The 22098-nt window shown below is 47.2% G+C and overlaps 1 protein-coding gene across 7 annotated transcripts in view; it reads right to left on the bottom strand.

The window, feature by feature from the left end:
- Positions 1-22098, bottom strand: part of PDC (phosducin) — a 393470-nt gene that overhangs the window by 1365 nt on the left and 370007 nt on the right. For all 7 annotated transcript variants that reach the window (XM_073582539.1, XM_073582542.1, XM_073582541.1 and 4 more), the window contains one exon: positions 16819-16979. In XM_073582539.1, coding sequence (XP_073438640.1) covers positions 16819-16979 — 161 coding nt within the window. The remainder of the gene's footprint in view (positions 1-16818; positions 16980-22098) is intronic.

Here is a 22098-nt window from a genome sequence, read left to right as displayed (position 1 = left end):
GTGTTTTTGTAGGCAGTGCCAAATGTTGTGCCTGGTAATTGGCTGAGCTAGTATTGATGCCTGTTTCTGGTGACAAGGATCACTAATGGTGAGTATGATTCCTTTGTTCCAAGCAATTGGAGGCCTTTAAATAATTTATATTCCCTGGGCAATCCCTCTTAGTATATCTCACATTTTAACAATATAGTACTCCTCTAAACATCTGCATTTTTCTCTTTTGTATGCATCTAATTTAGTTACATAGTTTGACAAAAACCTAGGTCCATCAAGTTCAACCTTCAGATTAATTTGTTTTAAAATTACTTTTACTTTGCATACCTTTTTGTACGTTTACTATAGGCATCATGTGCAGTAGCTAATAGATTATATTCCCATATATCATTTTCATATGCACAAACTGTCCACATCCACAAACATATCTATTTTATCGGGATTTTATGTGATGTACCGACACAAAGTAGCAAGTATTTGGGCAGTTTTAGGCCTTGTTCATATGTTGCGTTTTTGCAGCGTTTTTAGATTCTTTTTATGCAAATTTTCACCTGCGATCTTCAAACGGTATATAAGGGATGTCAACATACTTAATTATGCTGAATATTAAGTGATTACAATTAATATTAATATGAAATAATTATAATTAATGTGTAAATATTAATATTGATCAGAATTCATTTCAACCTATTGGTTCGACCCTCCGCAACAGCCACTGTATCTCATGTGGGAAATTTAATTGCGCATCCCTGATCTAAACCATTCCACTGTAGCTCTGGTAGTATGTTTAGGGTGGTTGTCCTGCTGGAAGGTGAACCTAAGCCATAGTCTCATGTGTTTTGCAGCCTATGAAAGATTTTCCTCCTGGATTGCCCTGTATTTAGCTCCATCTATCTTCACATCAACTTTGACCAGCTTCCTTGTCCCAGATGAGGAAAATCTCTCCAGCATGAAGTTGCCACCATATTTGATGGTGGGGATCGTGTTTTCAGGGTGATTTGTTGTTAGTTTTCGGTCACACAAAGTTTTGCATGTAGCCCAAAAAGTTCTACTTTGGTCTCATCTGACCAGAGCACCTTTTTCCAGATGCTAGCTGTGTCCCCTACAAAGCTTTTTGAAAACTGCAAATGGGACTTATTATGACTTGCTTTCAAAAATGACTTTCTTGTTGCCATTGTTTTATGAAGTCCAGATATGTGAAGTATGCAACTAATAGTTACCGGTGGACAATTTCTCCCACCTGACTTGTGGAACTCTGCAGCACCTCCAGAGTAACCATGGGCGCCTTTTGGCTGCTTCTCTAATTAGAGCTCTTCTTGCTTGGGATTTCAGTTTAGATAGTTGGCAATGTCTTGGTATGTTTGCAGTTGTGCTACAGTCTTTACATTTTTGGATTATGGATTGAACAGTGCTCTGTTCAGTCACATCGTGAGGTGTTCAGAGCTTGGACTATTTTTTTTATACCCTAATCCTGCTTTAATCTTTTCCACAACTTTTTCCCTGACCTGTCTGGTGCATTTTTTGGTTTTCATAATGCTGTTTGACCCCCAAAGAGGTTGTCCACTACTTCTTCATCAAAATGTTTGGCACTGATAAAATAATAAAGCATATGCTCACCTCCTGTGCTGGCGCCATTCCCGCAGTGTCGACACTTGCTCTCCCAGGGCTTCAGTGCAGTTGTTGTGACGCATGATGCTGGCGCCCAATTAGCATTGTCCCCACATTTGGATAAATTGAACATGAAGAAAAAGTCTGGCCTCCAGCTGATCTCTGACTACCTCTTCCTGCTCAATTAGACAGGAGGCAGAGACAGCGACCCCAGTGCTGACTGGGTGCCAGGGTCACGTGTCACAACAACAGCACAGGAGTCCCGGGAGACTGATTGCCGACACCACGTGAATGGCACCGGCATGGGAGGGGAGTTAAAATAAATAAGCTTATGGGGGCCAAGCGAGGGGTATAAGAAGATGTCCAAGTAGAGGACAACTTCTTTAGTGTTCTCAAAAAAAACTGCTGAGGCCTTTACAGAACACCTGTAGTTATATTGAGAATAGATTACACACTGGTGGACTCAATTTATTTATGATGTGACTTCTGGAGCCAATTGATCACTCAGAGTTTTATTTAGGGATATGAGACTACAGGGGGCCAAATACAAATGCAGATTACAATTTTCTGATCTATAGTCAGTGACCTGCCCCATATTTTAAATGATGAATATTATATATATCTTGGAAAAAAAATCCCTTTCTGCTGGCAGGTGCCAGCGATGGTGCCTGTGCTGCAGAATGATCGCATATGTAATGTGTGTATAATTCATTTGTTTGAGGTTATACTGAAATTTATTAAAAAATAAAAACTTTTAAAAATGGCACTGGCTGCGCCTGTGCAGTAGCAACAATCGGTGATCTTTGCAGAGAAAAAAAAAATTCCTCCGGTGCTGACATGTTGCTAGAGGAATAAAAATGTCCTCCTCCAAGATGACGCCGCCTTCACAGTAGCAGCTATTGGCGATCGCAGATAGCTGCTGTTGTGCAGGCACCGGCAGCGCCATCTTGAACAAGGAAATTTTTTTTCTCTACAAAGATAGGACCGCCAGCGCCTGTGCAGTAGCAGCTATCATATCACCAATAGCTGCTACTGCGCAGGCGGCGCAATTTTCAAACGGATTTTTTTTTAAGTGAATTACATACATATTACATATGCAATCATAATGCAGTGCAGACGCCGATGCCTGTCTGCCGAAGGGGATTTTTTTTCCAAGATATACAGGTGCTTCTCACAAAATTAGAATATAATCTGAAAGTTAATTTATTTCAATTCTTCAATAGAAAAAGGGAAACTCACAAACTCACATATATAGAATCATTGCAAACAGAGTGGTCTATTTCAAATATTTATTTCTGTTTATGTTGATGATTCTGGCTTACAGCCAATGAAAACCCAAAAGTCATCTCACTAAATTAGAATAATTAACAAAAATACCTGCAAATGCTTCCTAAACATATAAAAAGGTACCTTAGCCTGCTTCAGGAGGCTCCACAATCATGGGGAAGACTGCTGACTTGACAGTGTTAAGAATGGCGGAACACACTAAACAAAAATATAAATAAAGTGTATTCGCAGCTCGGGGTCCACCGTGCGATGGATGGAAAAACCGCAGCTAGGTGATGACAGAGTGTGACGAGTGTCAGCTTACGCTGACTCGTTCTTCTTAGAAAGAGTGGACCCTCTGGACCGTGGCACCCACCCACCTAGGGCGAGCTGACCTAGTGAGAACCACCCCCTATACAGGGAGTGTCAGGGGCAAGACCAAGGGGGTGAGCCAACACGGCAGCTGGACCAGACGGCCAGCTCAGGGAAACAAGACAAGGCAAGACGAGTCATCAATTCAAAGAAACTTCATTAAGGAAGACTTCAGGTACAACAGGTGCAAAACATGAACACAAGACAAGGTGCGTGCAAGAGCAAGCCGAGGTCCAAGACTTGTGGAACTCTTCAGGGTGCAACAGGAGCAAACGTGAACACACAGAGTTCATGAAACAGGGTGCGTGCAATGGCACGCCGAGGTTAAGGCATGGAACGAGCAGATGGTATGCGGATATCGGACTCCGGACAACAGTCCACGATCAACCAGGGCATCAGGGTCTGTAGCTCAGAGAGTGATCGGCAGGATCCAGACATCCAGAAGTTAGCCAGGGTTCCATGCAAGGAAACAAGAGAGTTAGTGACATGGGGCGTGTCAACGGACACGCCAGGATCAGGTTCACAGGACAGAGACCTGCGCATGCTGAGGGGCATGCCAGGAACGGGTCAGGTTCAATGGCATCAGAATCCAGGGTGCTGGCATCGACCGACAGGGTCCAGGAATCAGGCTACGGACATCAGCTCCGGACATCAGGCCGCAGTCATCTAGGTCCGGATCTCTGGCAGCGGTCGGCAGGTTATGGAATCCGGCAGGCAAACTAGGGTTCAGAGCAGAGTAAAAGAGACAAAGGCTTTGTGCAAGAGTAGCACGAAAAGGCACAGTGCGAGAACCAGAGTGAGTGCAAGGGAGCACAGAGACCACGACTGGGAGCACCGGCAGGTGGCACTGACGATGGCAGTTGCAAGCGGGCACGACTAGAGGCGGCACCGCTGCGGGGCCACGCAGCCAGACCACTATAGCACTGGACGGGGCACGGCTGGGGCACACAGGCGAGCACGGCTAGAGGCGGCACGGCTGAGGCACACCAGGTAGGCACAGGCGAGCAGGCACGTGCACAGAGGCACTGAGCCATAAGGCAGGGCTAGGCAAAGGGTACAGGACAGAGCCACATGCGAGACAGCATGGCAAAGCCTAGTACGAAATGTGCACGAAACAACAGGGACAATACAAAGAATGAGGCAGAGACCTGCGCATGCAAAGAGCATGCCAGGGACAGGGACAGTCTAGCAGAGGAGCGTAGGCCGTAGCCCAGAGCCGGGCCAAGGAAGGACCTTGGGACTAGACAGGGCACAGAGCGAGGCCTGCACGTGTAGAGACACGCCAGGGAGAGGTTCAGAGCGAGGCCTGCACGTGTAGAGACACGACAGGGACAGTCTAGCAGCGGAGCGTAGGCCGAAGCCCAGAGCCGGGTCAAGGAAGGACCTTGGGACTAGACAGGGTACAGAGCGATGCCTGCACGTGTAGAGACACGCCAGGGAGAGGTTCAGAGCGCAGGCCTGCACGTGTAGAGACACGCCAGGGACAGGTTCAGAGCGGAGGCCTGCACGTGTAGAGACACGCCAGGGACAGCGACAAGGTACCTGAAGCCACAAAGCAGAGCGAGACATGACACAAGGACAGAAACACAGAACAGAATCAGAGCAAACAAGGACTACAAGACAAAGCAGAGCAGGGACAAAACATGGCACGAGAGACAACACAAGACAAGGCACGAGACAAGAGACGGAATACAAGCACGGAGTGTGTGCAGAGATGCACGACAGAGCAGAGTGCAAGGGCACAGAATAGAGGGAGCGCCCCACAGACCAAGCAGCCATGCAGGGACACCACACAATACTCAGGCCCTGAGCATAGGAAGCGGCGGCCTGATATAGGGCATAGCACCTCCTCTTCCAGATCAGGACCAGGGGAGCACTTCCGGGTTCAGATCCACAGGATAACAGAGCGTAGTCACATGATCAGAGTTCCAGACATGACGAGACGACTGCAGAATCAGTGCTAAACCCTAGACAGGTCACATGATCAGAGTTCAGACATGACGAGATGATTGCAGAACCAGACAGTGCAGGATCCTAGGAAAGGTCACATGATCAGCGTTTCAGACATGACGACATGATTGCAGAACCAGACAGTGCAGGATCCAGGCAGGGACACATGATCAGCATTTCAGACACAACGAGATTGCAGAACCAGACAGTGCAGGATCCAGGCAGGGACACATGATCAGGGACTCTAGACATGACGAGATGATTGCAGAACCAGACAGTGCAGGATCCAGGCAGGGACACATGATCAGCGTTCCAGACATGATGAGAAGATCACAGAAGACAGAGCAGAAACGCAGGCATCCTGCAGCTCAGACATGAGGTGAGTGTGCACACTGCTCTAGGGAACATGCAGGATAGCAGACAAGATATGCGCATGCCCATCGCTCCAGGAGTTCCTTAGACAAAACAGACATGGCAGACATGGCGGACATGACACAGAGCAATATGGCGGTAGTGTGCACAGGGTTTTGGACGTCACCCGAGTACACAGGCAATCTCTGTTAACTCACAGAGATGCAACACAGAGAGAAACACAATAAGTCTGAGCCTGTTAGTGTCACAGGTACTCAGAGTAACACACGCGGTAATGCGGTCACAGGAGTAGCCCAGAATGGCGGTACTACGTCCGTCTAGACCTACCGTAGCAATTCGTGTGTCGAGCGTCGCAACCGCGGACGCCCAAATAAGCTGCTACAACAGCGCGGCGTGACACCGCAGAACAGCAAGCGCGATGACTGACGCTAGCAAGTGTGCCTGGAGCAATGGCGTGCTGGCGCTGATACTGGCTAAATAACTCCATCCCACACACAGTCGTAATATCCAAGGAAAGGGGTTTCAAATGAGTCATTAACCAGATCATGCATCCATCAACATACACACAGCAGCAAGTATGACTATACTAGCGCATGGTGGAATAGCCATGCGCACTTTTTATAGCGAACGGGACCTTCCGGAAGTCTCCAGAACCCTGAGCTGGACCAATGGAATCAGGAGCAGGACCTGAGCACCTGATTCCTGAACTCCAATGGGAGATCGTCCCACGAGCATGCTCAGTGGATGGGATGAAGGACTTAACATCCGGAGAGAGTTACTGCAAAGCAATCTCCTCTGCAATCTCTTCTGCAGTGGACAGAGAGCAGGCGACCGCAGAATGTGAGGGTCTAGATTCCTGCATAGTCAGAGCAGAAATCTGACTCCTAACAGACAGATGTCCAGAAGGCAGTCATTGACACACTCAATAAGGAAGGTAAGCCACAAAAGGTCATTGCTAAAGAAGCTGGCTGCTACTTTATAACACCAGCTGGAAAAATTATTTTAAAATTAAAAATGTTGGCCTACTGAAATGTATGTTCAGTAAATGCTCTCAATACGTGGTCGGGGCTCCTTTTGCATCAATTACTGCATCAATGCGGCGTGGCATGGAGGCGATCAGCCTGTGGCACTGCTGGGGTGTTATGGAAGCCCAGATTGCTTCAATAGCAGCCTTCAGCTTGTCTGCATTGTTGGGACTGGTGTCTCTCTTTTTCCTCTTGACAATACCCCATAGATTCTCTATGGGGTTAAGGTCAGGCGAGTTTGCTGCCCAATCAAGCACAAGTGATACTGTTGTTTTTAAACCAGCTATTGGTACTTTTGGCAGTGTGGACAGGTGAAAAGTCTTGCTGGAGAAAGAAATTTCCATCTCCAAAAAAGGTTGTCGTCGGAGGGAAGCATGAAGTGCTGTAAAATGTCCTGGTAGACGGCTGGGCTGACTTTGTTCTTGATAAAACACAGTCAGGGCTGGTGTTAGGGGCAGGCAGCCCAGGCAGCTGCCTAGGCCCCCCGCTCACCCAGGGACCCCCAGCTAATGGCACATCACACAGTCGCTATGGGGCCCATGAGGCAGGGGGGGCCCGCCTACCACCAGCGCTGACTCCCCCCACTGTCGCATTAAACTTCCCCCACCGACGCTCCCTCTCCCATCATTCCCCGCTCAGCCTCTGACACTGCGGGTGTGTGATGATGTCATCGCGCACTCACTGTGTGCCAGGCAGAGCAGCTGCTGAGACAGGAGCAGCGTGGGCACGAGAGGTGAAGAGTGTGTTGTTGAGTGTGTTGTTTTTTTTAATGTACCAGTGAGGAATAGACTGTGGGGCCACTCTCTGGGGGGAGGGAGAGATGTGGGCTGTGCTATATACCATGTGGTGCTGTGCTATATACCATGTGGGGCTGTGCTGTATACCATGTGGCGCTGTGCTGTATACCATGTGGGGCTGTGCTATATACCATATGGGGCTGTGCTATATACCATGTGGGGCTGTGCTTTATACCATGGTGCTCTGCTGTATACCATGTGGGGCTGTGCTGTATACCATGTGGTGCTGTGCTATATACCATTTTGCTGTGCTGTATACCATGTGGGGCTGTGCTGTATACCATGGGGCTGTGCTGTATACCATGTGGGGCTGTGCTATATACCATGTGGGGCTGTGCTATATACCATGTGGGGCTGTGCTGTATACCATGTGGGGCTGTGCTATATACCATGTTGCTGTGCTATATACTATGTGGGGCTGTGCTTTATACCATGGTGCTGTGCTGTATACCATGTGGGGCTGTGCTGTATACCATGTGAGGCTGTGCTGTATACCATGTGAGGCTGTGCTGTATACCATGTCGTGCTGTGCTGTATACCATGTGGGGCTGTGCTATATACCATGTGGTGCTGTGCTATATACCATGTGGACTGTGCTATATACTATGTGGACTATGTTATATACTATGCGGTTGTGCTATATACTATGCAGCTGTGTTATATACTTTGTGGCTCTGCTATATACTATGTGGCTGTGTAATATACCATGGGGGGTACATTATATTCTATGGGGAGGCTGTTATATAATATGGGGGGCTACATCATATTCTATGGGGAGGTGGGCTCTATTATATTCAGGGTTACATTATATTCTCTGGGGGCTGTATTATATTTATTATACTCTATGGGGGAGTGATTGCATCATAATCTATGAAGGGGCTAAATTATACTATATGAGGAGGCTACATTGTATTCTATGGGGGGCTGCATTATATTCTATGGGGGGCTAGATTATATTATATGGGGGCTTCATTATACTTTATGAGGGGGCTATATTATATTCTATTGGGGCTGCAATATACTATATGAGGAGGGCTACATTGTATTCTATGGAAGGGCTACATTATACTATATAAGGGGCTGCATTATATTCTATGAGGGGGCTGCCATATATTCTATGGAGGGGCTGCATTATACTATATGAGGGGGAGCTGCATTATATTCTATGGGGAGGTTACATTATATTCTGTGGGGTGGCTGCATTATACTATAAGAGGGGATCTGCATTATATTCTATGGGGGGTTACATTATATTGTATGGCGGGGCTGCATTATACTCTGGGGTGGCTGCATTATAATATGTGTGCTGCATTATACTGTATCGAGGACTATGGGGAATACATTATACTATATGAAAAACTATGGGGTGCATTATGCTATGGGAAGTGAATTGTACTACATGGATGACTGGTGGTGTATTATACTATATGGAGCACTATGAGGAGTGTATTATACTATATGGAGGACTGAGCAGTGTATTTTAACCCCTTTATGTCCCAGTCTATTTTGACCCTAATGACCTGGCCATTTTTTGCAATTCTGAAAAGTGTCCCTTTATAAGGTAATAACTCTGGAACACTTCAACGCATCCTAGTGATTCTGAGACTGTTTTTTCGTGACATATTGGGCTTCATATTAGTGGTAAACTTAGGTCGATAATTTTTGCGCTTATTTGTGAAAAAAACGGAAATTTGGTGAAGATTTTGAAAATTTTGCAATTTTCACATTTTGAATTTTTATTCTGTTAAACCAGAGGGTTAGGAGACACAAAATAGTTAATAAATAACATTTCCCACATGTCTACTTTACATCAGCACAATTTTGGAAACAAATTTTTTTTGTTAGGAAGTTATAAGGGTTAAAAGTAGACCAGCGATTTCTCATTTTTATAACAAAATTTACAAAACCATTTTTTTTAGGGACCACCTCACATTTTAAGTCACTTTGAGGGGTCTATATGGCAGAAAATACCCAAAAGTGACACCATTCTAAAAACTGCACCCTTCAAGCTACTCAAAACTACATTCAAGAAGATTATTAACCCTTCAAATGCTTCACAGGAACTAAAGCAACGTGGAAGGAAAAAATGGACATTTTAAATTTTCCAACAAAAATTTTCTTTCAGCATCAATTTTTTCATTTTCACATGGGTAAAAGGATAAAATGGATCCTAAAATTTGTTAGGCAATTTCTCCTAAGTACACCGATACCTCATATGTGGTTATAAACCACTGTTTGGGCGCACGGCAGGGCTCAGAAGGGAAGGAGCGCCATTTGACTTTTTGAATGGAAAATTAGCTCCAATTGTTAGCGGACACCATGTCGTGTTTGGAGAGCCCCTGTGTGCCTAAACTTTTGAGCTCCCCCACAAATGACCCCATTTTGGAAACTAGACCCCCTAAGGAACTTATCTAGATGCATAGTGAGCACTTTGAACCTCCAGGTGCTTCACAAAAGTGTATAACTCAGAGCCGTGAAAATAAAAATAATTTTTTTTTCCTCAAAAAATGATTTTTTAGCCCGCTATTTTTTATTTTCACAACGGTAACAGGAGAAATTGGACCCCAAAAGTTGTTGTCCAGTTTGTCCTGAGTACGCTGGTACCCCATATGTGGGGGGACCACTGTTTGGGCACACGGCGGGGCTCGGAAGCGAAGTAGTGATGTTTTGAAATGCCGACTTGATGGAATGGTCTGTGGGCGTCATGTTAAGTTTGCAGAGCCTTTGATGTGCTTAAACAGTGGAAACCCCCCACAAGTGACCCCGTTTTGGAAACTAGACCACTCAAGGAACTTATCTAGATGTGTGGTGAGCACTTTGAACCCCCAAGTGCTTCACAAAAAAATCTATAACGCAAAGCAGTGAAAATAGAAAATCTTTTTTTTTCCTCAAAAAATGATTTTTTTAGCCTGCAATTTTTTATTTTCACAAGGGTAACAGGATAAATTGGACCCCAAAAGTTGTTGTGCATTTTGTCCTGAGTGCGCTGGTACCCCATATATGGGGGGGAACCACTGTTCGGGCACACGTCGGGGCTTGGAAGGGAAGTAGTGACGTTTTGAAATGCCGACTTGATGGAATGGTCTGCAGGCATCATGTTACGTTTGCAGAGCCTCTGATGTGCTTAAACAGTGGAAACCCACCCCCCACAAGTGACCCCATTTTGGAAACTAGATCACCCAAGGAACTTATCTAGATGTGTGGTGAGCACTTTGAACCCCCAAGTGCTTCACAGAAGTTTATAACGCAGAGCAGTGAAAATAAAAAATCATTTTTTTTCCACAAAAATTGTTTTAGCCCCCGCCAGTCGGTGTGGGGGGGGTCGGGTCTCGGTGTCCAGCCATATCCGATGCTATTGCAGCATCGGCCATGGCTGGATTGTAATATTTCACTAAATTTCATTGGTGAAATATTACAAATCGCTCTGATTGGCTGTTTCACTTTTAACAGCCAATCAGAGCGATCGTAGGCACATGGAGGCTAAGCCACGCCCCCTGGGCTTAACTCTCAAGTGTCCTCTGTGTGCGGGTCGGGTGACCTTTCAGTGACCCCGGTCACCCGACCCGCAGGGGCTCAATCAATTCATGACACCACCTAGGCGTCATGGGTCGTATTGGCACGACATTTCATGATGCCTACGTGGCGTCAATGGTCGGGAAGGGGTTAATATATGGAGGACTATGAGGAGTGTATTATATTATATTGAGGAATGAGTAGTGTATTATACTATATGGAGGACTGAGTGTATTTTAATATATGGAGGGCTATGAGGAGTGTATTATACTATATGGAGGGCTATTAGGAGTGTATTATACTATATGGAGGACTATGAGGATTGTATTATACTATATGGAGGACTGAAATGCTTTTGTGTGATGTGCAATATGTTAGCATTTGGGGCCCCATTTTGCCTAAAATCGACCCTGTTATGAATGGGTCACGGAGGAGGATGGCAGGAACAGGCTAATCCACCAGAAGACCAGAGAGGTTGGTAACTAAGCGGATTGCAGACCCCTGATCCTATCCGCACAAGTAGCTGTAGCCGTGGAGCATTCCTACGATGCCCTAGATGCTTCGTCACAGCCGGAGGACTAACTAAGCCTAAAGACAGAAAAATGAAATCTAAACTGCCCCGGAGCCCAAGCTGTCTAGACAGGACAGAAAAAGATACTGTCTGCAATCACGCACAAAACCCTGAAAAAGTCCAACACTTCTGATATACAAAAACAACCTGAGATCCCACGATCTCACCCCCACTAGATCAGCACTCTTGTATAAACTGGCAGCAAGCAAAAAGATACTAACATAATAGGGACTGAAAAAGCTGCAACATATGAAGCAGGGCCCAGCGCTGCCCCCCAGCAGGGAGCACGCAGAACCCTAGCAGCAAAGCAAAGAAAGACACAACCATATTAGATGCAAAGGATTAGCAAAAGAATCACTTAGCTGAACATGCAGATCAGGCAGGGGACAAAAGAGCTCCGAATGCACACAGAGGAAAAAATCACCAGCAACCTTCAAGAGCAGCCAGCTCCATTATATATTCCCAGCCAGCAATCCCAGATTCCCAATTATCATCAGGTGGAGAACCTCCATCCACCTGGCCAGCTCCACTACTCTCAGTAGCCACCAGAGGGAGCAGAGGGAGCTTCGGCTCAGAAATGCGAGCAAGGGAGTTCACAACACGGCCCTGAACACAGTGGACCTACACCAGCAGATGACATGGCTCCCCAAACCATTACTGACTGTGGAAACTTCACACTAGACTTCAAGCAGCTTTGATTGTGTGCCTCTCCACTCTTCCTCCAGACTCTGGGAACCTGATTTCCAAATCAAATGCAAAATTTACTTTAATCTGAAAACAACACCTTGGACCACTGAGCAACAGTGTAAGACGTGTCTAGCTTGGTCTATTGGTCATGAGTGGCTTGACACAAGGAATATGACACTTGTAGCCCGTGTCCGGGAAACATCTGTTTGTAGTGGCTCTTGAAGCAATAACTTCAGCAGCAGTCCACTCTGTTATGAATGGGTCACCGAGGAGAAATAAAACAAAACAAGCTAAGTCACAGAAAACCAGAGAGGTTGGTAACTATGCAGATTGCAGATCCCTGATTCTAACCACAACAACTAGCAGCAGCCGTGGAGCGTACCTACGATGGTCCTAGACACTTCGTCACAGCCGGAGGACTAAATAAGCCTGAAGCAAGAAAAGGGGAAAACTAACTGCCCCAGAGCAGACCCCAAAGGAAAGACAGCCCCCACACATGTATTAACGGTGAAACAAGATGAAAGCACAAACACAGGCAGGAAAATAGGCTGAGAAAACGATGGGACCCAAACTAAACTAGAAAGGATAGAAAAGGAAAGACACTGTCTGCAATCTGTAAAAAACCCTACAAAAATAAAGTCCAACACTTCTGACAGCAAAATTAACCCTGAAGTCACTAGACTTCTCCCACTATATCAGCACTCTGAAATATTCTGAGACAGAGCAAAAAGAGGCCAATCTAATAAGGGACAAAAAGCAAATTGGCAAATACAGATAAAAAAGAGTGGAAAATGAGCGCAGCCCCAGCCGGGGCTGGCTGACCACACAAAAAACTGAATAGACCAACAAAATCAAGTGTGAACAATAGCAGAAAAACTTAGCTTTAGATGACTGGAACAGAGCTGAAAACCAAGACCTGACAAACCAGAAGGAGTCACCAGCACCAGACTAGGGCATCGGCTGTCTTAAATCCAGTCTGAGATTCCTGAGGTCCAATCATCATCCTCATTATCAGGTGGCAGATGTCTACTGATTAAATCAGCCTCACTACCTCCAGTTACCACCAGAGGGAGCCTGGAAGGAGAACTCACAACTGGTGGACCGGAAAATGAACTCACAACACCACTCCTTGTGAATCTCCCCAAAATTTTTGAATGGCCTTTTCTTAACGATCCTTTAAAGGCGGTTATCTCAGTTGCTTGTGCACTTTTTTCTACCATACTTTTTTTTTCCACTTAACCTTCCATTATTAATATTAATATGCTTGGATACAGCACTCTGAACAGTCAGTTTATTTAGCAATGACCTTTGTGGCTTACGCTCCTTGTGGAGTGTCTGTCATGATTTCCACTCTGTTTCTGTCTTTGTGTTACTTTTTGTCTGGGCTGTCAGTCTGTGCTGCAATTGTAGGAGGAGAGGCCTCTGCCAAGTACCCGGGCCGGAACCGAGGGGACCGTCTTCTAGGTTCCTGGGGTATCTCTTTCCAGGGAGCAGAGCTACGGGATGGACCGCTGAGACTGACAGGGCAGATGGGGGAGGAGTACATATAAAATGGGCGGAGAGGACCCGACTGAGTGAGTCAGCCGAACGGGAGAGAAGGAGGAAAAGACTTGGTGAGGGCCAGGAAGCGATAGCCACGAGCAGCTACCAGGGAGGAGGACAGCGACAGGAGGGAGACTCTTGGGGGACCGCAGGGAGACGGCACCGAGCTTACCGACAAAAGAAGACTGCTGCCTTACTCCAGCTCTCGGCTGCGGCCTACTCGCAGCCATCCGCGGCCGACGCCGCCTCATTCCAGCTCGCGGCTGCGGCCTCCTCGCTGCTGCCCGCAGCCACCGCCGCTTAACTCCCGGCCACGGCGGTGACTCCTCCTCTGCCGCCCACAGCTGCCACCGCCCCGCTCCAGTCCGTGGTAGGGCCTGGGCCTGCGACCACCGCGGCTCCTCCAGTGTGACCGCAGACTGCGCCTGTGGCCTATCAACCGCCACTTATCACCGCCGCTGCCAGTCCCTGTCGGGGAGTTGCGACCTCCACTCTCCCACTCCCAGGCGGTATCCCGCTGCCTCCGCTGGGGGACATCCTGCCAAAGGACTCTCCGCGGGCCTGTTGTGCCCCTGCTTCGCCCGGGCGTCGAAACGCCCGAAGACTACGCCAGATCTTCAGCGGCTGGGCCCAGTGGCTGCGACGCCGACACCGTGGAACAGGACGTCGAGGGACGTCAGGACGGATAAGTGATATAGTGACTAAGGACCTGTAGCCGGCCATTCCGCGGCCCCATAGTGACCGGTCTTTGCCGGATTAGTCGTGTTCTCCCAAGCCTTGTTTATGTGTATTGGCTCCCTGCGAGGACAACTACTTTTATTCTGTTGGTTGCTTAGAATAGCCCTAACGGCATTTATCTCTAAAAGTTAACGTTTAAAGTTACAGTATATCTGTCTCGCGTATCGTCACTGCATCCTGCGTACCAGCTATTACCACACAATCACCTGTGTTCATTTTCCTTAATCAGGCTTCTACTTAAGCATGCTAGTTCCTCCCTCCAGTTTCAATCGTACACTTGCTGTTGCCTGTGGAACATTGATCCCTCTGTGCCTGACCCTGCTTGATTTGATTCTCTTCCCAGACTCAGACCCTTTGCTTGTGACCGAACTTGTGTATTGGACTTAGTCTCTGGCTTCCCTTTGTCTTATTGCGCCATTTCCTTGGACCGGATATTGATAACTAGAGATGTTGCAAAGAAAATCGTAGGACCCAGTCCAGTGACTGCGTGAGTCATCTGTGGCAGTTGGATGGATGCCCAGTGAATCACCTCCAATCTGTCAGCATCTGCAGTTCTTCTTTTGATTTGCCAGATTTGCTCAATGTCAAGTGCGTCATGCCACAACAATGACATTGTCAGACCACCTAATCAAAAGAAGAAAGCGGGATACCGTCAGGTAGGTGGCAGTTTGCTGGGTTCCTGTTCGGAAACTTCACATTACTGATGTAGCCACTGGACCTGGTCCTACAAACCAATTTGCACCATTTTTAATGATGGCTACTTGTGTTTAATCTCTAAGAGCAAAATCAAAGATCGGAAGAGCAGTTGGAGGGGGGCTCACAGCCATATGCAGTAGATGTTGGCTATGTTACATAGCTGGCATCTTTGTCTAACAGTTGTGGTCAAAATTGAGTTCCAATCACTGCTCTTAACCATTTACATGCCACTGTCAATCTCTGATTGGGCATTTAAATGAAGCGGGGCACCTATGGGTTACTATAGTAGCCAGGGACTTGCTGAAGGCTGTTGCTGCCATCTTGGTACGCCTGTGAAGACTACGATTTACAACATATACTGCAATACTGCAGGCTCAATTCCCCTAAGGGGAATAAAAAATGTTTTAAATTCAAAAATATAAAAATTCAAATAGCTCCTATTTTCTCCCATTAGTAATAAAAAGATGAAAAAGTAGAAAATTGGTATTGAGATGCATCCGTAAAATTATGACTTATTAAAATATAAAATGAATTAACCCATTAGGTAAGCGCCATAAAGAAAAGAAACATCAAAATATCATATTTACCCCAAATTGGTATGGATAAAATGGTCAGCTGAGAATGATGACATAGCTCAATTGACAGAAAAATAAAAACCTTATACGTCTTGGAAAATGTCAACACAAACCAAATTTTTTTTTTTCAAAACTGAAAACCATGAAAACAAAACCTATAAATAACAATGGTAGGATTGTAATTCTTCCTCATTTCACCCACTTGAATTTTTACCTGCTTCAATGAATTATATTGTAAAATGAATGGTGTTATTCAAAACTACAACTTTAATATAACCCTTATTTAGCTATGTCAACGAAAAAGGGGAGCAAAAAATGCAAACCTAAAAATGAAAATTGGTTGCTGAGGCAATGGGTTAAAGCCCCCTTCACACATAGCGAGATCGCTAGCGAGATCGCTGAAGCGTCGCCAATTTTGTGACGCAACAGCGATATCGGTAGCGATCTCGCTACATGTGACACTTACCTCTGACCCGGCCTACCGCTTGATATCGCTGATCGCGCGAGATCGGCCTGGTCCATTTCTCGTCGCCGGCTTCCTGCTGGCGCTGACAAGCGACTCCATGGACGCGAGCCGAAGACGTCGCCCTCGCTGCGTGTGACAGGTAAGTATCGACCGCCGACCGCTGCTGCATCGCTAGTGAGATCTGCCTGTTTGGCAGCTCACTAGCAACCATCTAGCGATGCACCAGCGATCCTGACCAGGTCATATCGTGGTCGGGATCGCTGGTGCATCGCTAAATGTAACGGGGCCTTAAGTCACTTTGCCAAAGATGCGCAGTGTGAGGGGTCCGAACACCACAGCTCTGCACATTACGTATTGGCCATCCTAGCGTGACACAGCACAGCTCCTATTGAAGTGAACGAGAGCTAAGCTGCAGTAATGGGGAATGACCACTGCCCAGTGCATGGAAATGTGATGCCATATCTCTGTATACTGTTTACTTTCACACTGTATGGGACCTCCAAACAGTTGATTGATAAAGGTATTGTCTTTGTTGTACCCTCTCCGACCAGATAGGCATGACCCATCCTGGACATTGCCTTTAAGCAAGGTAAGTATTGGAAATCTCTCTACCATATGAGTTGCTGTTTTTGACCGACTGTTGACGTACCTTTCGAGTGAATTTTTCTCTTGTGTCCTTCTCGTCTTTGTTTGGTGCCTTGTAAGGAGAAGACATTTGCCGAAGAATTTCCTTTTTGTTTGCAGGTATTGCGTCTTGGTCTTCACTGACAAGCTTGAACTTTCTCCAGTCATGAATGACTCCTTTTGGTCCTGTTTAAATAAAGTGAGTAGATTAAGAATAAACTAAAACATCTTCATGACGTACTAAATGCAATATAAAATATGCTATTAAAATTTAACATTCATTTCAATTTTTTCCCCCAAATCAATAGCACAAGAAGTGCTAAGAAACTTTTGCAATGTATCTTATTGTAGAGAAATATTTCTTTGACAATAAGAGTTGTAGCTTGTGTAAGGTGCCGCTGCTCCAGAACACCCTTGCGCTTTACAAATAAATTATGTCCCAGTTCATAAGTGTTGCTTTGTATTCACTTGTAGGCCGGAGACCTTCGCTGTCTTCACCGCCTTGGTTCCAGGATCAACCGCACACACATCAGGGGACGCTCAGTTCATTTTAACAAGTTCAACTTTACTGGACAGTCCAGGTACATCAGTCGCTAACACACCGAATCGGACACAGCACTCTCCATTTGTTCTTCCATGAGCACCGTACATTTCAATCATTTTTTATGTTTAACAATCCCTACTTTAACAGATCCTGTTAGCCCTAGGGATTCCCTGTCCAGCACTGCTGTATTTCTGAAATTCACTACGTTTCCCTCACTCAGTTCTATGTCCATCTTCCACTGTATGAAAGGGTTGTCGATGCCCTCCATAGTCCCCTACTGAAGCTTTAGGCTCCTGATATTGCAGGAATGTACATTGGGAGTTTTGTTTGACCTCATACTGCCAGAACGATTTGCCACCACCGTGCTTTCAGTCCACTGCCACTTAAAGGGAATCTGTCACCCATATTTAGTGATATCATGTAAAGATATCACTAAATTGTGCGTTCCATAAGGATTCTAGTAGGGCTTTTGACTCCCCCCGACCCCGCACCTTTGAGGCATAAATACCTTTTAAGCTTGTTGGGGATGCATGCAAATCGCCGCAGTCCGATCCGATGGGCGTGGCTTAGTGGTCTTCTCCCCCCCACCTCCTCGGCTTGCTTCACGTAATTTTTGTCTGTGAATACCACAGACGCCGTTGGTTTCCGCGCTTGCGCAATGTAAAGACCCCCGGCGCCTGCGCAGTATGCTTTGCCCAACTGTGGGCGAAGCATAAAATCGCTACTGCGCAAGCGCCAGTATTTTCCAGCGCGGTCTATGCCCCAGAAGTGTGTCCTGCATGTGAAGACTTCCGGGGCATAGACTGCGCCGGAAAATACCGGCACTTAGACTGCACCGGAAAATACCGGCGCTTGCGCAGTAGCGATTTTATGCTTCGCCCACAGTAGGGCAAAGCATACTGCGCAGGCGCCGGCCTTTACATTACTCAAGCGCGGAAACCAACGGCGTCTGTGGTATTCACAGACGAAATGTTAGGAACAGCAGAACGCACTAAATAAAAATAAATAATAAAGTGCGTTCGCCGCTCGGGGTCCACCGTGCAGAGGTGTTAAACTGCTGCTATATAGTGACAGACGAGCAATATGACGGAAATGCGCATGCGGGTTGAACGTCACCCAAGTGCGCGAAGCAATCTGTTTGCTCATAGAGATGTCAGCAGGGGTAAACATAAAAGGCTGAGCCTGTTAGTGTCACAGGTCTCAGGTAAATGCACACACGGTATCTGGTCACAGGAGCAGGACCCAAAACACTGGAGCTGCGTCCGTCTAGACCTACCGTGCGTGTGGCGTCGCTACTGCGGACGCCAAAGAGGGCTGCAACTGCAGCGCGGCGTAGGACACTGCCGCTGGTCGACAAAGCAAGGAAGCAGGCGCAATTTCGGACGCTAGCACTGTGGATGATGCTGTAGTGGCTTGAGGATTGCCACGTGCTGGCGCTGACTCTAATCTAAGTCCCTGTACACATTCGTAATATCAGAGGGAGGGGATCTTAATGAGTCATTCGCAGGTATACATCATCATTCACATAGTAGCAACTAGAGACTATACTAGCGCATGGCCGAACGGTCATGCGCACTTTTTATAGCCGGGACTTTCCGGAAGCTTCCAGATCTCCGAGATGGACCAATGAGATCTGGAGCAGGACCTGGGCACATGACTCCCGATCTCCAATGGGAGATAGTCTCGTGAGCATGCCCAGTAGGAGAACAGAGGGACTTAGTCTCTGGAGCGATCTGCTGCAAAGTAATCTCCTCTGTGGTAGATAGACAGCAGGAGACCGCAGAATGTGAGGCTCTGGATTCCTGCAGAGCAGATGCAGAAACCTGACGCCTAACACGAAGATTACGTGAAGCAAGCCGAGGAGGTGGGGGGGAAAGACTACTAAGCCACGCCCATTGATTTGCATGCATCCCCAATAAGCTAAAAAAGGTATTTATGCCTCAAAGGTGCAGGGTCGGGGGGAGTCAAAAGTCCTACTAGAATCCTTATGGGACGCACAATTTAGTGATATCTTTACATATCATCACTAAATATGGGTGACAGATTCCCTTTAAACTTCACCTTGCCTGCAACGAACACTTTCACTAATTGACTCCAACTGACTAAACTAGGAAGTAGTTCCCTTTTCTACTTACCCTATCAAGATCAAGAGCATGGGGGGTAGCAGGGGGGAAGGGGAATTACAATAATGGGATAATCCCTATATTTCTCCTTGTAGTGCCCCTGCTTAGCACCTTCCCTGACAAAGGCAGTACCCAAGTGTGAACCTGTTCATCAGTTGCCCATATGAATTATGTAGCTTCCCAACGCGTTTCTTCCCCTGTATGGGGGGATCATCAGTGGAGAGAATAAAAAGCTATGTGGGTACTTGCAGTGGCAAGTCAAGCCCGGCTTGCTGACTAGTGATGTCAGTGCCCCTGTCTAGGGATATATTGTCTCCACTGAATATTCATTTCTCTTTAATAGCGTGCACAGTAGTCGCAGCCGCCAGCTTCACAAGTGCCCGCTACTTAAGGGAATGAATATTCACTGCCCTACACGCCTAGGGCAGTGAAAATTCACTGTCTTAACTAGTGGGCATATGCGATAGCCCCACCACCTCAGCTGCTGGCACTGGAACAAGCCGCTGTGAGGGAGCACAAGGACGGTAAGTAGGATGGTTTCTTTTTTTTCTGATGGGGCCATGCGCACAAGTGTAGGGTCAGTGGGCCGGACTGGGGGGTGGTCCCTCTGTATACTGCGCAGTGACGTACAGACACAAGATGGAGGCAAGTTTCGGGTGCAACAGGTCCAAGCTTTATTCTCTCGCCGTCCACACGACAGCCTCTCAGCACACCACAATCCTTTTCACGGCTCTCCGGTTACATCGACGTACCGTACTTTTCACCAGGGACGTATATATACGCACCGTCTGTTTGCACTTAGTGATGCTCTGACTGCTCTCTCACTGTGGCTGCCTTAGGCCTATACACCAACAATAATTTTACTGGTCAAACATCGTTTCCTATACGGTATTCTTCGCCAGAGCCTCGTCTATACTGCGGTACTTTGTGTCAGGACCACCCCCCTAACTTTCTCAGTCCCCTGGTTAGGTTTTCCTCACACTGCATCAACTGTCGTAGTCTTCCTGTCACTTGAGCTCCCCCTGGGGACTGGAACTTTCTGGAACCCTCCTGTTAAATTTATAGCTTTCCCGATTCCCTATAACTCCGCCCCCCCATGACCAACAGTTTCTTATCCCTAAGCTGATGTCAAGTCCTATGCTCACACTCCTCCCTGCCCTCTAATGTCAGTTCAAGGTACTGCACGTCACCTACACTTTCCTAGCTGTTTTCCCTTCTGAAATGTAACCAGTCAGTCTGTCCGTCAGGTCACCTTCCCTACACTCTCGTTCCTTTGTCTATTGTCGCCCTCGACAATTGTCGTCCCTACCTTACTCGTTCTGAAACTTCTACTACCATCTGTTGTCGGACCAGTTGTTGGGCCAAACCCGCTATGTGCGGGTGGCCAAACCACACCGGGAGCACCATGCTCCGAGCGGCCTACTGCCACTCGCCAGCGCGCACGCCACATGACAACGTCTTTCAAAACTGGGCTAGGTACACCTGGTTTCTTTCCCTCCAGCGTGTACCTTCCCCTACTCTCCCCTTCTGTCACCTTCCACAATCCGGTACACCATGATCGAGGCCTTACACCTACCAGATCATTACCAGCGTCCGACTTCTTCTTTCTGGGGTGTCTGTGGTGTCAGGGCCCAGACCTAGAACTCCTGTCCGGTTCAAATCTTCCATCTCTTTGTCCTTCTTTTGGTTACCAGTCATGGTCGGCGTCTCAGTCTCCCAAACCCTCTCAACTCATAGACCCCCTTCGGTCTTACGTTTCCTTCGGTCACACAGACCCTCTCTTACCCGGACCTGTTGCATTTTCTTGTGCATATTAGACATCAGAACAACTTTATAATATCACAAGTACCCCATTTTCTTATTTTTTTTCTTTTTACTATTGCTTTAAAACCACAGCACACAAAACAGGAAAACATAACAGATTTTCTCCTTCTCCCCCTTCGTTTGACATGGACACTCCCTCTCTCACTACATCCCCGCTTTGCCAGACTTAACATACAAAAATGTCAAAAAAATGTTTTATATTTTTTTTTCATTAACTTGGACGCAAACTGTCCTTGTGATCTGCACAACGGTGCAACGAAGTCTCGAAAATTCAAGCCACTTCCTAGTGGCCATCAGCAAGGGGTCCCCCAGCCGTGGAGTCCCTGGGATGTCAGGAGTGTCCTATGAGTCTTTACTATGGGGGCTCGTGGTCTTCCGGTTCGGCGAGCACGGCTATCGCGTAATAGCCGCGGGGACAGTACTCCTTATAATAGGACACCAAGTCCACCTCATGTAGAGCCCGGCCGTGGCGGATAGAGGCCACATTAATATAAACCTTCTGGCCGGTAGCCAGATCGCGGATGAACCCATACCCCCGGGTATATTCGTGTACACGAGCCGTCCCAGTGATCGTGTAGCCGCCATACCAGCCTCTCCCATCGCGTGGAGCTGGTTCAACACTTCCTGCTCCCTGGCCTTCTCTTTTTATCACTTCTGCGACCCAAACGGAGGGTCCGGTGTGTGCCCGGGAGTCCGGTGGGCGGGACTTAGCCAGGGGTGAAGCCAGGGCAGAGGCGGCTGATGATGTCAGCGGCCCAGCAGCCGCTGGGGCCGGGTGGTGGATAGGGGCAGACAGGTTTTCCGGAGGTTGGGC

Source organism: Dendrobates tinctorius, unplaced genomic scaffold, assembly GCF_039654945.1.
Source record: "Dendrobates tinctorius isolate UK_male_01 unplaced genomic scaffold, ASM3965494v1 ptg000072l, whole genome shotgun sequence".
NCBI classification, from domain to species: domain Eukaryota; kingdom Metazoa; phylum Chordata; class Amphibia; order Anura; family Dendrobatidae; genus Dendrobates; species Dendrobates tinctorius.
This window is presented reverse-complemented; position numbering and strand designations above follow the sequence as displayed.